Here is a 19256-nt window from a genome sequence, read left to right on the forward strand (position 1 = left end):
GCAGCTTGAAACTCAGAAGCTTCCTTGCTGAAGTAACAGCAACTGAAAATACCATCCTTAAGTCTTTAACAATCACCTTTTCCAAAGGCTCAAATGGCAACCTTCCTAGAGCATGAAGCAACAAGTTTAAATTTCAATCTGGACAAGATCTTTGTATCAGAGGCTGCAAATGATTTACACCTCTGGACCACATCAGCATGAGAGTCTAAAGATGATTTCTCAGTTCAGCCTCTGAAACATGCCACTTGTATCTTTAATGAATTGACTACCAAACCCTTCTTATAACCTTCCTGCAAAAAGGAAATAATTCATCTGAGAGGAAGTCCAGCCTTGAGACACGAGGTTGACATACCATGATCTGAGCCAATCTGGCGCTACCAAAACAACAAGGCTAGTTTGCTGGGCTATCCTCTGCAATATCCAACCGATCAATGGCCATGGAGGAAAAAGTATAAAAAAGACTTTCAGAAAGCCAAGCCTAGATCAAGGCATCCAGACCTTCCAAGTTCTGTTCTCCAGCTGAAGTTAGTCAGTTCTGCATTGTGCCCGATAGCCAACAGATCCATGCAAGGAAGGTCCCATCGAGATGTTATCAGGGCAAAGGCTTTCTCCAACAGCTGCCACTCTCTGGATTCCAGAAAAGAAATCTGCTTGTGCATTCTAAACTTCTGTTATGTGAGCCACCAGAAGGAACTTCTTTGTCCACTAGAACAACAAGGCTGCTTCCTAAGCCACTGCTACACTCTTCATGCCTCCTTGTCTGTTGATATAGGCCACTGTCATAGTATTGTTGGAATAAACTCTGACCACTCTACCCCATGAAAGGGACTTAAAGGCTTCTACAGCCCTTTGTCTGGCCCTGGTTTCCAAGCAATTTATTGATCAAGACACTTCTATTGTGGACCATGAGCCCTGAGCAACCCTGCTCTGCAATGAGTACTCCCCCAGAATCACCCACATTGGAGATTCCAGATCCACATCCTTCAGCAAATTCTTCAACAAGAGCCACCAGGACAGATTGGCTCTGATTTCCTGAAATCATTTAAGCCAAATCTCATAACTTTGATGTTAAACACATGCACAAAATATGGGTAAATGAATTTCAATATAGTTGTAACATTCAATCAATGTAAAACATTACCACAACTATGAATTATCTCACTATTATTTATTATATACTAGCCGTTAAGCCCGTAACAACGGGCTAGTTTTTTGTTTTCCTGTGGCCTCTCCCTCCCCCCCCCCTGTCCACCAACCCTGCTCTCTCCCCTGCCCTCCCCCCAGCGTCTGTTTCCCTCAGTTCCGCCCCCTCCTTCCCTCCCTCCTCCCCCGATTTCCACGCCCATGTCCAAGCCCTCCTCCCTATTGGGCTGTACTGCTGGTGGAGGCGGGGCTTGGACTTCTAAACTCTCAGCGTTCCGACTCTTCTGCACATTTGCAGGTGAGTCGGTTACTTGCCGTTTATGTGTTTGATTGCAAAATATATTAAAAACTGTTAAATCTGAAATCACATCATTATAGTGCTGAATACAAACACCCCATCTGCCTAAACAAACTGCACTAATACAGATACACCTTATGACCCACATAGTACCCACACCATACTAATCAAGGGATTAGAAAAAGTCTGATCAAACAGTGATGCACTTATCCCAACAATGTTCCGAACACCCAACGATGTTCCGAACAGCCTGTCTTGAAAAGTCCAGATTCACTCACACCACGATACCTAGATGTAATGATCAAATGTCCAAACACTGCTCCATGATTATTATATGGATTAGATAAATCAGCTTTGCAGAACACAGTAATTCCAAAATCCCAGGTGTGTCAAGTGCCTCGCTGATCTACTTAAAGGTGAAGTAAGTAGTTATGACCAAACTAGAGCACATATGTGGCCATCTTCTGGTATACCCACTGTGTGGCATGCTGGCTTGGAGTGAGCTCTTTTCCGCCCGTTAGCCTCTTCAGCAGTGCAAGATGTCCGACCCTAGATGATGCATATCGGAGTGAAACACGGAGCATGTTGGGTTCGGTAATTTCCAGAAACAGGCTCAAACAGCTCCCCATCATGCTAGCACTCTTCTTCAAAAGAGCCACGGAGCTACTGTGTCATGAACCATATTAACTGGATGTGCCCTGGTGGTCTCCACAGTAGAAACAGCATTTTGCCTGCTTTGAAAATGATCACATCGCCACATGGCTGAAGCAGTCTCTGGCTCAAATGGTCCACACTGAGCAAGCCAAAAATGGTCAACTTCTGCTTATGAAGAACACAAAGAAATTTAAACATGATTCTCCCCTCAATTGGTAACCAATGCAATTTCTGATAAAAAGGTAATCAATAGGTGTAATCCGACTAGCCCTTGGCAATGAAAAAAAAAATCAATCTGAAAGTAATGTTTTGTATGGTTTGTAACTTTTTCAAATAAATTTCTTGAACATCCCAAGTAAATCGACCTAAGACAATAATAGTGCCTGCCCCCAATAATCTAAATTGGTCTCGCTCAAAGTGTTACAGATACGCCACAGTTTATGCATTAATAAAAAGGTCTTCTTAATTAGTTGATTTATTTGGGGTTCTAATGATGGCATCTTATCAGACAGAATTCCTAAAGCTTTTTTAACGTAGAAGATGGTTGATAATCTATATCGCTTACCATAAACATACCAAAACTTTGAGAAACAGATTGTTTATTCACCAATAAAAACCTGGTTTTGTCCTTATTGAGTTTCAGCAAATGGTTTTACCATCCAAGATTCTATAAGTATTAAACATTCTTGGATTTGGGAATAGATCTCTCTAAAGAGTCCCTTGTACGAAGAACTACTCTGATATCGTCAGCATGGCAGTGGACTTGGGGAAAGAAGGGTCACTAGTGGAAGCTTGGAGTACTGAAAGACACATAAGTTTGTGTTGTTGGCTCTCCTGCTACCTAAGAAACGTATCCTTCAGCATTGGATGGAGGAACTGTCACTGACCTCTCGTTAGTGGGAAATGTCTATGAAAGATATGGTAGATTGAGAGATACAGCATCTCCAGGAGCGCTGCAGAGATTTGGAGAACCTATCTTCAAAATGTGAAAGAAGGTGAGCTGGGGGATGGGGTGAATTACAGGGGGGCATACTGGAATGACACAAAATAAGAAACCTGACAGCAAAGGATTGTGAGCCCACTAGGGAGAGAAAAAGTACCCACATATATAATCACTTTGGTTGTACCCACAGAAATGGATCATGCATATCAAATCCATGACCCTTTACCCTGTTTTCAGGACAGGGAATCATCATATATATTAGCTGAAGTTGGTCTTTGTTAACCCATGTTCCTTTGATTAGAAGTTATGTATAAGTTACTTTTCTGGCCAGAGGCCAGCCACGTGACTTGATCAGTATAAGTAGTGCTGGATATATATGTTTATTTGTCTTTTGCCGATTTGGTTCTGAATAAAAATCAATGAAAAATGTGGTAAATAAATCCTAATAAATAAATAAATAAATAAACAAATAAATAAATAAATAAATAAATGTTGCTTTTATAAAATAGGTTAGAAAAAGACACTTTTCCCAACTTTTGACATATGCACTCTGTTATAAAATGACCCCAATAAGGTTATAATCCCACATAGGGCACAGAATAAAGAGGAGAACCAATATTTACCTGTTTTGACTGCATTAGTGGGCCCAGCATTTTTCAGTCCTGCCTGGTGGTGTTCACGTTGGAGCTCAGCAGCAGAACACAACTTTAGACAGTGTACGGGGGTGGGGGGAGAGCTTAAAAATGTGCTAACCCACTGTAGGGATCCCTGGGAATGGGCCTTTTTATAATTGCTTCTTGAGATATGTTTACATCAAATGAGATTAAATCCTACAACTCCATGGCAACATTTCAAAGCAATTAAAGCCTCGTTAGTGTTGGAACTCCACTCATTACCATTGGTGGCAAACAGCAAGAATTTGTTTCCATGGAATTTAATTTTAGTCTTGTAACAGATGTGAAAAGACTATTGCAGGCCGCATAACAAATGCAAATTAGCACAAGAGCTTTTCCATATTACAGAGCAGCAGAGGCAGATTAACCCATTGGATACCTGTTTCTAGACCTGTTTTCTTCTAGGATTCTCTTCAGAAAGCAAAAAAAATTAGTAGGCCGATGATCAGAAGCAAACGTGGGCAGTAAAGGCTATTAGGGCCAGACTACTGCCTACATTTGCTATCGCTGAATGATCAGAGGGCCCCAGCATGGGGATCAACGAGTGTGACAAAGACTAGAGTGGCTAGCATTTAAATTACATGTAAATGAAGTAATTTGGGATGCACCCAGATGCTCAAAGAAAAGTGCCCTTAACAAGGGCACTCTTACCGCAGTAAACCCTACTGCAGCTTGGAGCTGGCATTAGGGTGTTGTGCTGGTGATGGACCTCTGCTGTTCCTGCCTGCCGCCACGACCAACAGCACCAGTGAGCAGGGATGAGCAGCTGTGTGAGCCTGATATTGTGCCATGTGAGGAGAAAACTGAAACTGAGGAACTGAGTTCGATTCCCACTTCAGGCACAGGCAGCTCCTTGTGACTCTGGGCAAGTCACTTAACCCTCCATTACCCCATGTAAGCCGCATTGAGCCTGCCATGAGTGGGAAAGCGCGGGGTACAAATGTAACAAAAAAAAAAAAAAAGGTGAAAAGAACAGGAGTGCAGAGAAAGAAAAACTGGTGGTAGCCAAGGAAAAAAACTAGAAAGTGTACGTTCTGCAAAGGAGACAGACAAAGCTGGAATCTCAAGAGAAGAGAAAGACCATTGGTGTTAGTAGTACAGCCCACCCCACGCTGTCGGCACTTCTTCCCCCTCAGCTATTGGGCATGCGCTTAAGAGCTGTGCTTGATGCACAACTCTTCAGCGCATGCACCAGACACTATGCTCCCACTTTACTTCCTCATGCTCAAAGCTAACAGCGTGCATATCATTTGCATACTATTAGCGTTGAGCATGAGGAAGTAATTTGATGGCCGCTGTTTCGTACAATGCTGGTGTTTTGAGTATCTGGCCCTAAGAGAACGTGCTCATAAGAGATTCTGCAACGCTTCTTTTGATAGGAGTGGGCAACAAAGAATAGTGGGGAATGGCATTCACTATGAGGAACGGGGCAAGACCAGTAGTATGCACAGGGATGTCTCTGAAAGCCTCTGGTAAGACCTCATGTCAAACACTGCGTAGGCGCGTTAGTGCTTTTAGTGTGCGCTGTGTAAGCACCTACAATATTCCTATGAGTGCCTACACAGTGCGCGCTAATTTTGTTTACGTGCTAAAAACGCTAGCGCACCTTAGTAAACAGGGCCCTATATCTCTATCTGACAGCCAATTATGCGAAAGGAATTTTAAATATGGCTCTCTCTCTCTTTGAAGCTTCCCAGATTTTTCCTTCACGTTTCCTTCACAAACAACAAAGAAAAAACCCACAAAACCCACAATTTAGCTCACTTCATGCAATCATTAGCTTAACTCAGCTCTCTCTCCTCAAGACCTCCCTATCATGGAGCACCAGCCAACAGCAGGCTCTCCTTCTGTTGCTCAACTCCCAACTCCTTCCAAGATTCTGCTTTTGCAGTTTTATTTTCCTCAGCTTAACTTGATGAGAGCTAGTGGCATAGCCACAGGGGGGCCTTGGCCTCCCAACTATGGGCTCAGGCCCCCTCCAAAATTGCAGCACTAGATGAACAGCCGATGGGGATGCCCAAGCCCCACCAGCTGAAAAGATTTGCTGGCTGAGCCCCCGCTGCCTTAGTGGCGAGGAAGGTGGCAGAGCACTTCAATTGCGGATGCCAGCACTTCCGCATATGCTCAAAATTGAACTCAGAACTGAGTGCATGCGTGGAAGTGCTGGCATCCATGACTCAAGTATCCCACTGGCTTACAGGCGAGGGCTCGACCAACGAATCTCTTCAGCTGGCAGGGCTTGGGAATTCCCACCAGCAAAGGAATGAGTGGGGGAGGGGGACAGAAGAGCTGAGAAGAAATGCTTGGCTCCTCCTCCCAGTCCACTTCCTCCTCCCCTCCCCAACTGAACTTCTAGGTATGCCCCTGCAAGAACTTTTCTCACCACTTGCTCTAGCCCAGCATAAGCCTGAATGCAGGGCCAGTGGAACGCGGTAAGCAGGGTATGCATGTCAGGGGGGCAGCACAGACTGCCAGGCTTACCCTCCCCCCACCCAGACTGCCAGGCTTACCATTCCCCCACCACCAGAGCAATGCCACCATCCCCTCCTGCATACTACTACCTTGTCGCCTGCCCTGGTGGTATAGTGATCTCTTTGGCTGTGGCACTCTTCTCTTTTCTCTTATGTGCCACGGACAGCCTGCCATATTTTAAAAATGGCTGCTGAGGCAGCCATTTTGGGAAAACAGGCAGGGTGTGGAATGGCATCCCAGTGGGGACGATGGAGACAAGGAGAGTATTTGAATTCAAGAAAGCATGGGACAAGCACAGAGGATCTCGGGAGGAATAAAAGCAATTGTAGGAAAGGGAAAAGATCTGATATACTGCCTTCATGCAGTTATAATCAAAGCAATTTACATAGTATATACTTGGGGCAATAGAGGATTAAGTGACTTGCCCAGAGTCACAAGGAGCTGCACTAGGAATTGAACCTGGTTCCCAGGCCACTGCACTAATCATTAGGCTCCTCTGAATGAGCAGCTGATGTGACTGGGCAGACTGGATAGGCTGTATGCTCTTCATCTGCCATCATTTTCTCCGTTAGTTATGGTCCCCCCCAAATCACCCAGATATCATCCTGAAATTAGCAGTCGCCTGCAAGTGGTTTTATCAAGTTCTCCAAGCATCTGTTACTTTATCTTCGCTTCTCACATATAACACAAGAGGGGCTGTAAGGAGTGATTGCCAATTCCTTAACTAAAAACAATATTAATACATGTCATTTGTTTATGAGAACCAAGAGATGCATACAGGTTTTAAAAGTTTAACTGAAATATTAAAAATTCTTCTTAAAATCCAAAATATTTTAAAATATGTAGATAAAAGATTTAAGAGAATACAGAATTTTGTGTTCAAACCTGAGTGACTCCAATGCGGACATGCCTGTTGTTGCTAGAGCTGGCTCCTGTCAGAATATCGCCGCTAGCTCGCAAAAAGCCCGAGGTCCCCCGCAGGAAGCCAGTGCCAAGCACCTCTAGTGCCTCCTCCAGGCACAGTTTACGAATGCTTTGTCTGCTTGCTGCAGCCGCTGCAAAGTTTAAACATCCCCAGACAAAACAAAGAATATTTTTTAAACTATTTCTTTTTTCCCCTTACAATCACTTTTACAGACAACAGCAGAACAGTTTTTTTTCCAATCTGCCTCTATAGCCAAATCTCTGTAATTAACTGCTGCAAGGACCACAGTGACAAGTTTAAGAATATACAGTACATAGTTTGCTGTATTTTCTATAAGTTAGTCTGAAAAGTGCCAAATGAGGAGAGTGATACCTTCGAAATGTTCTCTTCTGGCTTTGCTGTCCCCTTACATTACCTTGGCATCCTGAACCACAAACACCTTCCTCACAATCCTCCATGACCTCTATCTTCCCGTGCACCTTCCCTGTTACATATAAAAGCATGAGGGCAATACTATAAGCAGGAGCTTCCTTTACAGCCTATTCCATACAGGCATCTGGGCACTCGGATTCCGTTATAGATTACTAGCATAACCTGGAACTGGTGCACCTTATATTTACAAGCTTGCAGCTACACTAAGCCATTGATCTGGCATAACTGCAGTTGCATAAATACAGCGGGGTCGATATTCAGACTGCAGGAGTTAGCTGGGATGACTCCCGCGGGTCGGCGCCAAGCCTGGGCTGTTTCGGGTGACAGGCATGGAACATCCGGTTTATTTTTGGCTAGTTTCAACTTACCCGGCCAAGTTAATATTCAATGCTGGCTGGTTAAGCTGAAACAGGCCAAAGATAGGTCTGCTATTTCAACGACCCAATTTGGCCGCCAAAATTAGCCGTCAATGCACTGAATATTGTCAGATAGCTGGCTATCCAGTAAGCACTGACTGCGAATATTCAGCAGGAGATAACCGGCTATCTCCCGTTAAATATTTGCGCATAGCTGGTTATGCGCTATTTAACCAGCCAGATCCTATTCCTGATCGGTTAAATAGTGCTGAATATCAGGAGGAGCAAGTCTAAGTAGGAGCCCAGCCCACTGCCCACACCCCTAAAGAATACTGCTTAGGCATCCTGCTAGCAATTGTGCTAGTATTCTGCATTTTTATATGCTCGAATGGTGTGGAAATGTAGGTGCCCTGCTACAGAATTGCTCTTATGGTGCTTCACAGATAACATGATAATAAAATGTGAGGGGAAGCCATCACTGTTAATCCTATTACATAGGACGGCTGCCTTCAATACAACTGACCAAGAGATTTTACTGTGTAGGCTTAGGGCCTCCATATTGGAGATAGGGTGCTCCAGTGGTTTCAGACTTGCCTACTTGGTGGAATAATCCATTTGGATGCCCTAAACTGTTAATAAAATAAGAATGAATTCTCAATTTTTTAGAAATCACAATCAAACTAATAAATTAAATACATCTAGTGAAATTGGAAGGAAAAAAATCATCATCCAATCAGTTTGTGGGATTCCACAGGGGGGGCAATTTTATCCCCTATCCCAGGGATTGACAAAGCTTTTTAGGATCTAGGGGCAAGATTTGGAACAACTGGATTTTTGTTATTTATGCACATTTATAAATTGCACATTCACAATGTACTCAAGATGATGAAAAGCACTTATGCAACCTTCCTGTTCCTGTAATAAATAAGAGGCTACTGGTTTTCCCATTGCCCACCCACCTACAGTGTATCTGGCAAACAGAGAGGTTTTAGGCTGTGGTTGGTGGGACAATGGGAGAGATTCTAAAGCTGTAGCTACTAAGGGTGGGTGAGGTGGTATACTCACACACTTACCCCCTGAAACCACAGCCTTATCCTCATTCCATTGCCCACCTGCCCCAGCAGCTGCAGGTTTTAAACCCTCCCCGTTGCTTGTCCACAGCCTAAAAGCTTCTCATCAACTACCCAGCCACCCAAGCAGCAGCCTTGTCATCACATCCCCGCCTCCAGTAGTAGCCTCTCTGAATTTATTCTGAAACTATGCTCCTTATGTGAATGTTCCAAATATCCTCCTGAGGAGGCTCTACTTATGCTGCCTATCCAGGGTGCATACTACTCCAATTTCTTTCTTTCCCACTCTCTGTCCTCCAGCAAGGCCTCCTCATCAGTTCTCTCTCCATCTCTGCTCCTAGCACACACACACACATCTTCATAGCTCTCCCCACTTCCCCTGATATACAAACCCCCATAACTCACTCTTCCTCCTCTCAGCACACACTTCCATAGCTCTCTCTCAATTACCTCCTCTCAAAGGATAGAGGCCCCTCCTACACAGCTCTGTTTTGATCACCACCTATATACTCGCCTGTGGCATACACTTCCCTCTCCTGTAGCTGATTCCCAATGACCACCTTCCTCCTATAAATGCATTCCTCCATACCTCTCTAGCTCCTAAACCTCAGCAGATACCTGACTCTCTCCCCTCCTGCTTCATCCCTCATCCTGCACAGACACCCAGCTCTCTCACTCTCTCTCCTCCCCACGGCAGACAGATGCCCAGCTCCTTCTTCTCCCTCACCCCTGTAGCACAGACCCCCAGATCTTTCCTCCCCATGGCACACATATCTGGCTCTCACTTCACAGTGTTCTCCCCTCCTCCCGCAGCAGATAACTAGCTTTTGCTCCCTCCTGCTCCTCTCCCTCTACTCTCCGCAGAACAGACACCCAGATTTCACTCCCTCACAGCCCCTACTGGGCAAAGATCAGAAGTGGAAGGAAAGAATAGTGGCTGTGCATCAGGCCACCTCCTTCTCCTCTGCCTCTTTGTTGCTAAAAGCAAAATTCTAACTACATATAGTACCAGGTGACAGAAGAGAAGTCTATGGCCTGATGCACAGTTGTTTTTTTCTTATGCTTCTGATCAGCACCTGGCAGGGGACCGAGGAGGAAAGAGAATGTGCATGTGTGCGCTTCGGAGGTTGCTGTTTTGAGGGAAGGAAGAGGGAAGATGGGAGTCTGTGCTAACATTGCCTGTTTTGCTTTCCATAGCCTTGTCCAAGCTGTCCTTACGTTCAAGCTGCAAAACATAGGCACCAGGTCAGATTTTAATTGCCATAGAGGCATATTTTCAAAGCACTTTGGGAGGCTAAGTTCCATAGGTTTCTATGAAACTTTGGGAGGCTAAGTGCTTTGAAAATGAGCTTGATGATGACCTGGCACATGAGGTTTGAAGAGGCCTGCCCTACCTTATTTAATATTTGCCTGTGTTCATACTGGATATAGTCAGATCATATTGATTCAAATCACAGAACTATGCTGATGTTTTGGAAGGTATGGAATGAGAGAGAAAGAGACTTTATCCTAGTTATGTGGAAAGGCATTTTCAATATGACATCTAAGTCATATTTTAGATGTTTTGCGCTAAATGTCCCAAATCCAAATAGCAAATGTAACCATTTTCGAAAAAGCAAAATGTCCTTTTTTTCCCCTCGAAAATACCGTTTGAGGTTTTGTGCGTTTATCTTTTCCGGCCATTTTCAAAAAACAAACAAAAAAAAAATGCACAAGTGAAAAATGTAGACAATCAAACCACTGGGATGTAGGAGGGACGAGCATTTCTTAGCAGACTGGTCCCCCAGACATCCCAGGAGATCAATGGGGCTTTAAATAAATGCTCTCAGGTATACATCTTACTGTTGCTCCCTTGTCTGCTCAGCCCTCCAAAACCCACTACCCCCAACTGTACATCACTACAATAGCCCTTATGGGTGAAGGGGACACCTATATGTAGGTAGGGTGGGTTTCTGGTGAGTTTTGGAAGGCTCACAGTTTACACCACAAGTGTAACAGGTATGAGGAGGTATGGGCCTGGGTCCTGTCACCGGGTCCCTCTTCCAGTAGTAGGCCCGGGCTGCTCCTGCTTAGCTCACCGCTCGTCTCCTCCGGGAAACACACCTCCACCACACTCCAGCTCACACGTGCCTCCTCTTGGCGTCTGGGCTAGAGTTGAAGCGTCCATCAGTTTCCCACAACTCCCTTCTCCCCTACTTTCAGGCGCCCACTCCATAAAATCCTCCCCTCCAGGTTCAGCCAGCTGACTCCCCTCCTCCTGATTAGTATCCATTAGCCAATCATCATCCACCTCCTCTGCACCAGGGGCCCTCCAGTCCTCTTTTCCCTCCTTCTCCGAAAGCCTCTCCCCCCCTCTGAGATCTCTGAGAGTTGTAGTCCCCTTTCCTCCCCTTCCCAGCAAGCCTTTCTCCCTGTCGTGATTTCTGGGAATTGGAGTCCGCCTTCCCCCTTTCAATGTCAGTCAATCCCTGCCTTCCAGGAACTCCACCCCCACCCCTGTAGTGAAGATTCCCCAGAGGGTGTAGGGCCCTTCTACCGCTTCCCCCAACTCCCGCCTCAAGTTCCCCTGGAGGGTTCTCACAGTCCACTGCAGTGCACTGCACCCAACACTAGACTACTTCAGGGACCTGAATGCTGCTCTAATGAAACTGGCTATCACATCTGAGGCTGGTGAGTACTATTTTTATTCACATTTTTGGGGGGTGGGAGGGGGTCCATTAGGGCTGTAAAATGTCCAAGTGTTAGGCACGCCTTTAGCCCGCCTCCACAATGCCCCCAACTACTACTACTACTACTTAACATTTCTAGAGTGCTACTAGGGTTACGCAGCGCTGTACAATTTAACAAAAAGGACAGTCCCTGCTCAAAGGAGCTTACAATCTAAAGGACGAAATGTCAAGTTGGTGCAGTCTAGATTTCTTGAATAGAGGTATAGTGGTTAGGTGCCAAAGGCGACATTGAAAAGGTGGGCTTTGAGTAAGGATTTGAGGATGGGCAGGGAGGGGGCCTGGCGTATGGGCTCAGGGAGATTATTCCAAGCATGGGGTGAGGCGAGGCAGAAAGGGCGGAGCCTGGAGTTGGCGGTGGTGGAGAAGGGTACTGAAAGGAGGGATTTGTCTTGAGAGCGGAGGTTACGGGTAGGAACATAAGGGGAGATGAGAGTAGAGAGTTAAGGGGGAGCTGCAGATCGACTGCATTTGTAGGTAAGTAGGAGAAGCTTGAACTGTATGCGGTACCTGATCGGAAGCCAGTGAAGTGATTTGAGAAGAGGGGTGATATGAGTATATCGGTCTAGGCGGAAGATAAGACGTGCAGCAGAGTTCTGAACGGACTGAAGGGGGGGATAGATGGCAAAGTGGGAGGCCAGTGAGGAGTAGGTTGCAGTAGTCAAGGCGAGAGGTAATGAGAGAGTGGATGAGAGTTCGGGTGGTGTGTTCAGAGAGGAAAGGGTGAATTTTGCCCCCAACACACCCCCTTGTGATTTGGATGCACTGCAAACAAAATGCATAGATAGATGTCTGCAAAACAGGTTTCGAATATACCAATTTGTACATTTTGAGAAGAAATCTGTCCAAATGGTGCTTTATGATTCTTTTTTGGACATTTTTCTCTTTTGAAAATATATATATGTTTAGAACAATGGCATTTATGCACCTATGTACGCATAGATGCACGTAAATGCCAAAATTCCACCTACCTTACGTAGCGAGAATTCGCAAGGGGGCATACACATGGGTGGAGTATGGTTGGCCTCACACTTATGCAGATAAATTACAGAATATTACAATATATATGTAGATTTCCAGCACTTAGGTGGTAACACATGAGCACTACTATATGACTGGTAAGTGCTTGTGCCTAAATGTTAAGTGCTTACATACCCAGTTAATCTAGTATTCTATTAAGGAAAATAGGTGCTTACATTCCTTTATAGAAAAGTCTCCTACTAGACACCTTGTTATAGAATTGCCCTTCTAATGTTTATTTCTTCAACCTCTGTAATTACAATTTCTAAAACATTTAAAGTCCTCAACAGACAAAAAAAAAAAAAAGATTTAAATCATACAATTGATACTACACCTGCTCCTTGCTTAGGAATTACAGCCCTTGCCAATACTGTTCCTAAAAGCCTCGACACTGCTATTCGGACATCATAATTGGATCCTTCAAAGGCTTTAAAGCATAGGGTTGCCACACTGTCCAGCTCTGTGGTCCACATGAAGCTGGCCTCATTCTGAAGCTCAAGGAGACACTAAAAGGAGGAGGAAATAAACATGTTCACTTCATAAACTCTAATGACGTACTAAAGAGTTTATGTTTATCAAACAGCTCAAAAGGTAAAACGATGGGCAACACATCAACAATCAGGATGCCCAATGCTGGACCTGCCACGACAACCACCAACAAGAAGGTTCTTATGATACTCAAGAATGACAATATGCCACATACAATCATTCTCCACAATCCCTGATGGCACATTCAGTGTCTGCCTCGTTGAACTTACCATATATTAAATTATCTTGTACTAATAAATTTTTTCAAAACTTTTTCTAAAGATTTTTACAAATTAAACCAGTGACTAGAACACGCTGTGAGTCTCTCATACGCTGCCATCTTCACACCAGATTGATAGCAATAATCTCCATGACGATATGCAAAATTATGTACTTATCTGGTGGTTGATGTTCTCTTTAAACTCCTAAACTCTTCTACCAACAAGATTTTGGACTTGGTAGAATTGTTTATGGGACTTTAAGAACATTTAGGGATTTGGGTTATATGACACCAACACAGAAGTTTCTTTTAGGATCCTGCTGAAGTGTTTAAAGAGAACGGAGTTAAAAAAAAATCATCAGAAAATATCAACCACCAGATAAGTACATAATTTTGTGTAATTTTGCATATCGTCATGGACACTGCTGACATCAATCTGGTGTGAAGATGGCAGCACATGAGAGACTCGCAGTGGAGGGTTCTAGTCACAAACATTGAGCACTGGTTTAATAAAAAAAAAACGTAGAATATGTTTTGGGAAATTTATTAGTAGTAGTCTTTAAAAAGAGTAAGTTTATTAGAGGTTTAGACTACTTCATATGATTTACCCTATTTATTATTTTTGGCTACATATATTAGAGTGTGAGATATAATGGTTCCCCAAAATACCATGCCTTGCACAATTAACACAACAGAAACAAGGGCTTTTACAGTGCTACTCTGAAGTAAAATCTCATTGTTGATTTACTCCATGCTTAAGTATGAAGGAGGACCTGCTGGTGGTAAAATCCACTTTCTACAAGTTAAGTGGTATTTCTTTTTAACTTAGAAAAGGGACTCAATCTCAATATCACATGCCCAAAGTAGAGGGTGACTGAAAACAAATCTGTGGCCAAACTTCATGCACAGTTTCAGCCAAAACCAACTAGGAAAAGGGACTCAACCTCAATATCACTTGTGGCCAAAATTCACACACAGTTTCGGCCAAAACCAAAGTTGAAACTGGTATGGCACAGCCCCCTCCCCCCAAATAAAAGCCCTCCTGTAGGCTATCCCCAGGACCTTTTTTCAGCTGTGTGGAGAATTCCTGTAACTTCTGTGGCTATTTGCCATTATTATTGTTAGTTCTAGAGGGAAGTGCATTTTAATCATTCCCTCTGGTTATCTGCTCCTGAAGCAGCCTTGTATAGGTGAAATGTGGCCACATCAGGCACTTGTTTTCATCTCTTCTGCTTTAATAAAATTGCCTACTACCTTACCATCTAGTTTGTGTGGTCTGTTCTTTATCTGCATGGTTTAGTGGCCTAGTCAGGGCAGGAGTGAACCCCAGTTGCTCCGACCATGCTATTTCCAATCTCAAATTGGCTGCCAGGATCTCCAGCAGCAGTTTCACGAGACTGCAATGGGAGGATGTGGCAGTCATTTTGAATGCAGAGCTGGCATGGGTAGGAGTGACTGAGGATTACTCCTGCCCCGCCTAGGCCATTAGACCACCAGGGCTTCTAAGGTAGGAAGGAGGGCCTACAGGTAGTGGGAGGGTGACACTCTTGGTTGGGGGGGGGGGGGGGGCAGTTTTTGTTTCAGCTGAAACCAAAACATTGCTGAACCTGAATTTTGGGCTGGTTTTGGCCCCGAACCTGAAATTCAGTTGGCCTCTAGCCCACAGCCACCTACTTACTACAAATTTAATTGCTGCAGGAGGTGGCTTTTCCTCTGTGATATTTTACAGAGTCTAGGAGCCATATTAAGCTGTTAAAACTGATTCACTAGAATCTCCATCATTTAGTTGACTACTTTACAGAGCGGGGTAGAAACTTCTTGAATAAACTTGGAAGTATGGTGGGCAGAACTAGTAGCAGGATGCTGGGCTGGGGGTCAGTTTCTATTAGGATTAGATAAAACCAGAACAAGCCTATAAAGAACAAAGCATGATAAAACAAACAAAAAGTTCACCTTCAATGGCCAAACAAAAATTACAGCCATGTTTTTTTTAGTTTAGATGCAGTTTAGCTTAATGTAAAGGATATTTTATAACCATGCTGAGAAACACGTATGTATGAGCTACCCATCTAGTGCTCAATACAGGGAGGAGTAATTTAAAGGTACAGTAGGTAGCCCTTGTCAAGGGTGTTAACTAAGAATTAAATGCAGTTCTAGAAATGAAGCTGTCAAGGTCATTCTACCTTTGCAGCCATGCAGCGAACAGCAAGCGATCGATCGGTTAGGCAGGATCGAGCAGCTTTGTAGATCTCTCTGTGACAAGGTGCAGCAGCTGGACCCAGACCATTTAAGATCTTCTCTAAGTTGAGCATGATCTCACATCGACCTTGGGACTTTCCATGAAAAGCAAATAAAGAAGACAGAATTATGAAAGCAAGCACTTAAAATAAATAGATTTTGTACACAATAATTCAGTGGGAGTCAATCATATTTATCTATCTTATTCTAGTGTTTCACTAGAATATTTCCAGCCTCCACAATGTCCTTGACCCCTGGATACAAGTTACTCTAGAATTTTTACCATGTGGGTACACAAACTTCAATTGCCCATTCTTGAAAGACGGACCACCTTGTGCTTACACTGCTCTAAATGGTATCTGTAAACACATGGTTAGAGAGAAGTACAGACACAAAGAACTGTCAGCATGCAACCCCCCCCCCCCAAAAAAAACCCTCCTACTAAATTATAGAATATGATGGTAGATAAATACAATGCCTATCTAGATAGCTCATTTATTAAGATAGCACATTTTGGTATGACACACTATTTTGACTAAGTTTCTCTGTTAGTCACCCTCAGGAAAGAAAAATAACACCCATTTATCTTCCCACAACAGAGTGCAGTTATTACACTTTTTCATCAGTTACTCTCTGATAGGTGGTGGTAACAGGGAGAGAACTATAACCCCTCTAGGGTTCTCTGCCTCTGCTGTAGAAGATCCTTCCACATCGGATTTCAACTCTAATGATCTTCTCTAGCTACTAGAGCAGTCAGGATCCCATGCAAATAGCTTAATTTCTAAAAACAGGCAGGCAGAAGAGCGAGGTATAATTACAGTCCCCAATTTTCAGTGGCAAATGTTTCAAGATTCGGCAGCATATTTTTCAAATTTCTGTGCACAATTTAGTGGCAAATTTCTATAATTTGCATATTAAGCAATGTAAATTAGTATTATATTGCATATATTTAAAAAATTGTGACTGGGTAGGAGTAGCTCTTTCCGAGATAAGTCCTGCTCAACTCATACTTAAATTTTTCTAAATCGCTTACAGGTGGCCATAACTTCCAATCACTGAAATTTTCATCAGTGCCCCAAACCGCTACATATGAAGAGAGAATGCATGTTTTTAAGACTTCCTCCACCAGAGCTCTGAATTCAGGCTTCCATCCACTACCATGACTTCACTTCCTTTCCTCCCCCCCTCCACCAGTATTCTAGTAAAGATTTTGGTATCCACAAAGAATTGCATCCTTACATGATCTGACAGAAATCACCAACGAGATCAGCCTTGGTTTGGACACCATGAACTCATGGGCAAATGCATTCCAACTAAAACTCAATACAGAAAAAACACACTCCCTCATCCTCTCATCCCAATATAACACAAACATACCCACAAACTTAGTCACCCCAGACTACACCCTCCCTATTTCACATAGCCTGAAATCCTCGGTGTCGAAATTGACCGGAACCTTACAATCGAGAGCCAAGTTAACTCCACAATTAAGAAAATGTTCCACTCAATGTGGAAACTCAAACGCGTAAAACCATTCTTCCCGAGGGCAACATTCCGTCACCTAATACAACAAAAAGATTTTATTGAAGATACCGTGTATGAACAAATCGCCCGACACAGGCCGTGTTTCGCCCACCTAGGGCTGGGTCAGTGGCTAATTTGAAACCTTCGTAAAGGGGCAAATATGGTGCATAAAAGTCAAGAAAAAACCAGCTCAAAAGGGAATCCTGTGGTCTCTAGCATACACAAATGGACACACCATTATTGAACCTCCTTTGCACCTGCTCTAACCTTACCCATAAATTCCTCCTACCCAGATATGGTTTATGAACAACCTCTAAGTGCTGCAAGGTGGCATGCAACACCTAAAGCTCTTCCATTCGCTGCTTCTTAACAGAAGCAGCTATGGAAATCAACTGCTCCCGCAAAGTAGCTTTTAAACCCTCCCCAAACCATTCAGAAGACACCCCAGACTCACTATTAAAGCGGATATATTCTTCCAAACATGTATGCACCTGCCATGCTGGCTGCCATTTGCTCTTCTTTCCACATTTTTTCATACATGGATTACCTCTGGTCTGGGCTCCAAGATGGTGTTTTTAAAAAATGTCCATCCCTGATTTAAAGTCCTAATTTTTGTGGTAAAGTGCAGACTGTACAGTTAACAGCCATACAGTCTGCATTTTACTATGGTCCTTTTTATTTATTTATTTTTAGGACCGCTGTTTACCATAACCTCTCACACATTTTTAAAGCTCTTCTTATGTTTTTTTAAAAAAAATGAGTCTAGATATTGTCATTCCATTAAAGCGGTATAGCTTTCTTATGCTTTTTTATTTTGTATATATGGACCTAGTTGTTTGGCTTTAATTATTGTACATGCTTTAACTTCCCTCAGCTTTCCTGTGTTTCACAAATGCTTTTGCACCTCTCTTGCCTATAGAAGTATGTTTTCGTTCTTTTTATATATGATTTCCATGTATCATTTTAGTCCTCACAATTAATGTCTGTTTTTAATCAGATGTGTTTTTATGTATAATTGATGTTTCCATGGTCAATGCACAACAACCTTTTTTGTACAGTCCACTGGTTTGTTAGTGTACAGTCCACTGGTTATCATTGTTTGAGTTTATGTCTAGTTTCCTAATTAGTCTTTTTATGCTTAATTTCACATGCATTGTTTTGTATTCCTTTTAGTATTTTTTGTATAACATACATATGCATATTGTTTTGTTACTAGAGTTTAACTGTGACCCCTGAGGCAGGTGGGTTGTTCTGCCGAAACACTACTGGTGCTGTGAATAAAGTGTGATTAAGCAACATCTCCTGTGGTGGATCGTCTTTTTGTCCAGCTGTTACTTTCTCCTGTCTGTACATCTTCTCATGATTTTATTACATTTCTTAATTTATCAAAAGGACCAAGGTCTTTTTCTCCACTTTTGTGTTTTTGAGAGTCCTTTTGAAATTCAGACCTCATAATACAGATGAGTAGACTTCTGTTCTAGATTTTCTTTAGATTTCAGTTACTCCAATTAGGCAAAGAGAACACACAAGAAAAACAAAGTTTCTAGCTAGAGATGTACAAGGTGATGCATATGTGGAAAAATAATCCTAACTACAGGTACACAATGCTAGGTCTTCAGTAAGGAGTCACTACCTAAAACAAAGATCTTGGAGTTATTGTCGATAATACATATTTTTAGCCCAGCATGCTAAAATGTTAGGGATTATCTGAAAAGAGATGGAGAACAAAACTGAGAATACTGTTATGCCTTTGTGCAAGTCCCTGGTGCGACTACACCTTGAGTACTGTGTGCAGCTCTGGTTGCCATATCTCAAAAACAGTAAGGTACACCTAATAAATGTACAGAGAAGGGCAACAAAAAATGTTAAAGGGTTTGAAAAACCCCTTATGAAGAGACAGGAGCGTAGCCAGACCTGTTATTTTGGGTGGGTCCTGAGTTAACCTGGGTGGGCCCTTCCCACCCCCATCCCTGTGCATACATACAGTTTTTTTTGTTAAACTTTCCCTCTGCCCTGTTATTGGCATGCTTCTC

At 43.2% G+C, this 19256-nt stretch overlaps 1 protein-coding gene across 1 annotated transcript in view; it reads right to left on the bottom strand.

The window, feature by feature from the left end:
- Window positions 1–19256, bottom strand: part of HEATR5A (HEAT repeat containing 5A) — a 275460-nt gene that overhangs the window by 212380 nt on the left and 43824 nt on the right. Inside the window, exons 5-7 of the mRNA XM_030215480.1 lie at window positions 15645–15794; window positions 13048–13219; window positions 7070–7239 (exon numbers count right to left, since the gene is read on the bottom strand). Coding sequence (XP_030071340.1) covers window positions 7070–7239; window positions 13048–13219; window positions 15645–15794 — 492 coding nt within the window. The remainder of the gene's footprint in view (window positions 1–7069; window positions 7240–13047; window positions 13220–15644; window positions 15795–19256) is intronic.

This window comes from Microcaecilia unicolor, chromosome 9 (assembly GCF_901765095.1).
Source record: "Microcaecilia unicolor chromosome 9, aMicUni1.1, whole genome shotgun sequence".
NCBI lineage: Eukaryota > Metazoa > Chordata > Amphibia > Gymnophiona > Siphonopidae > Microcaecilia > Microcaecilia unicolor.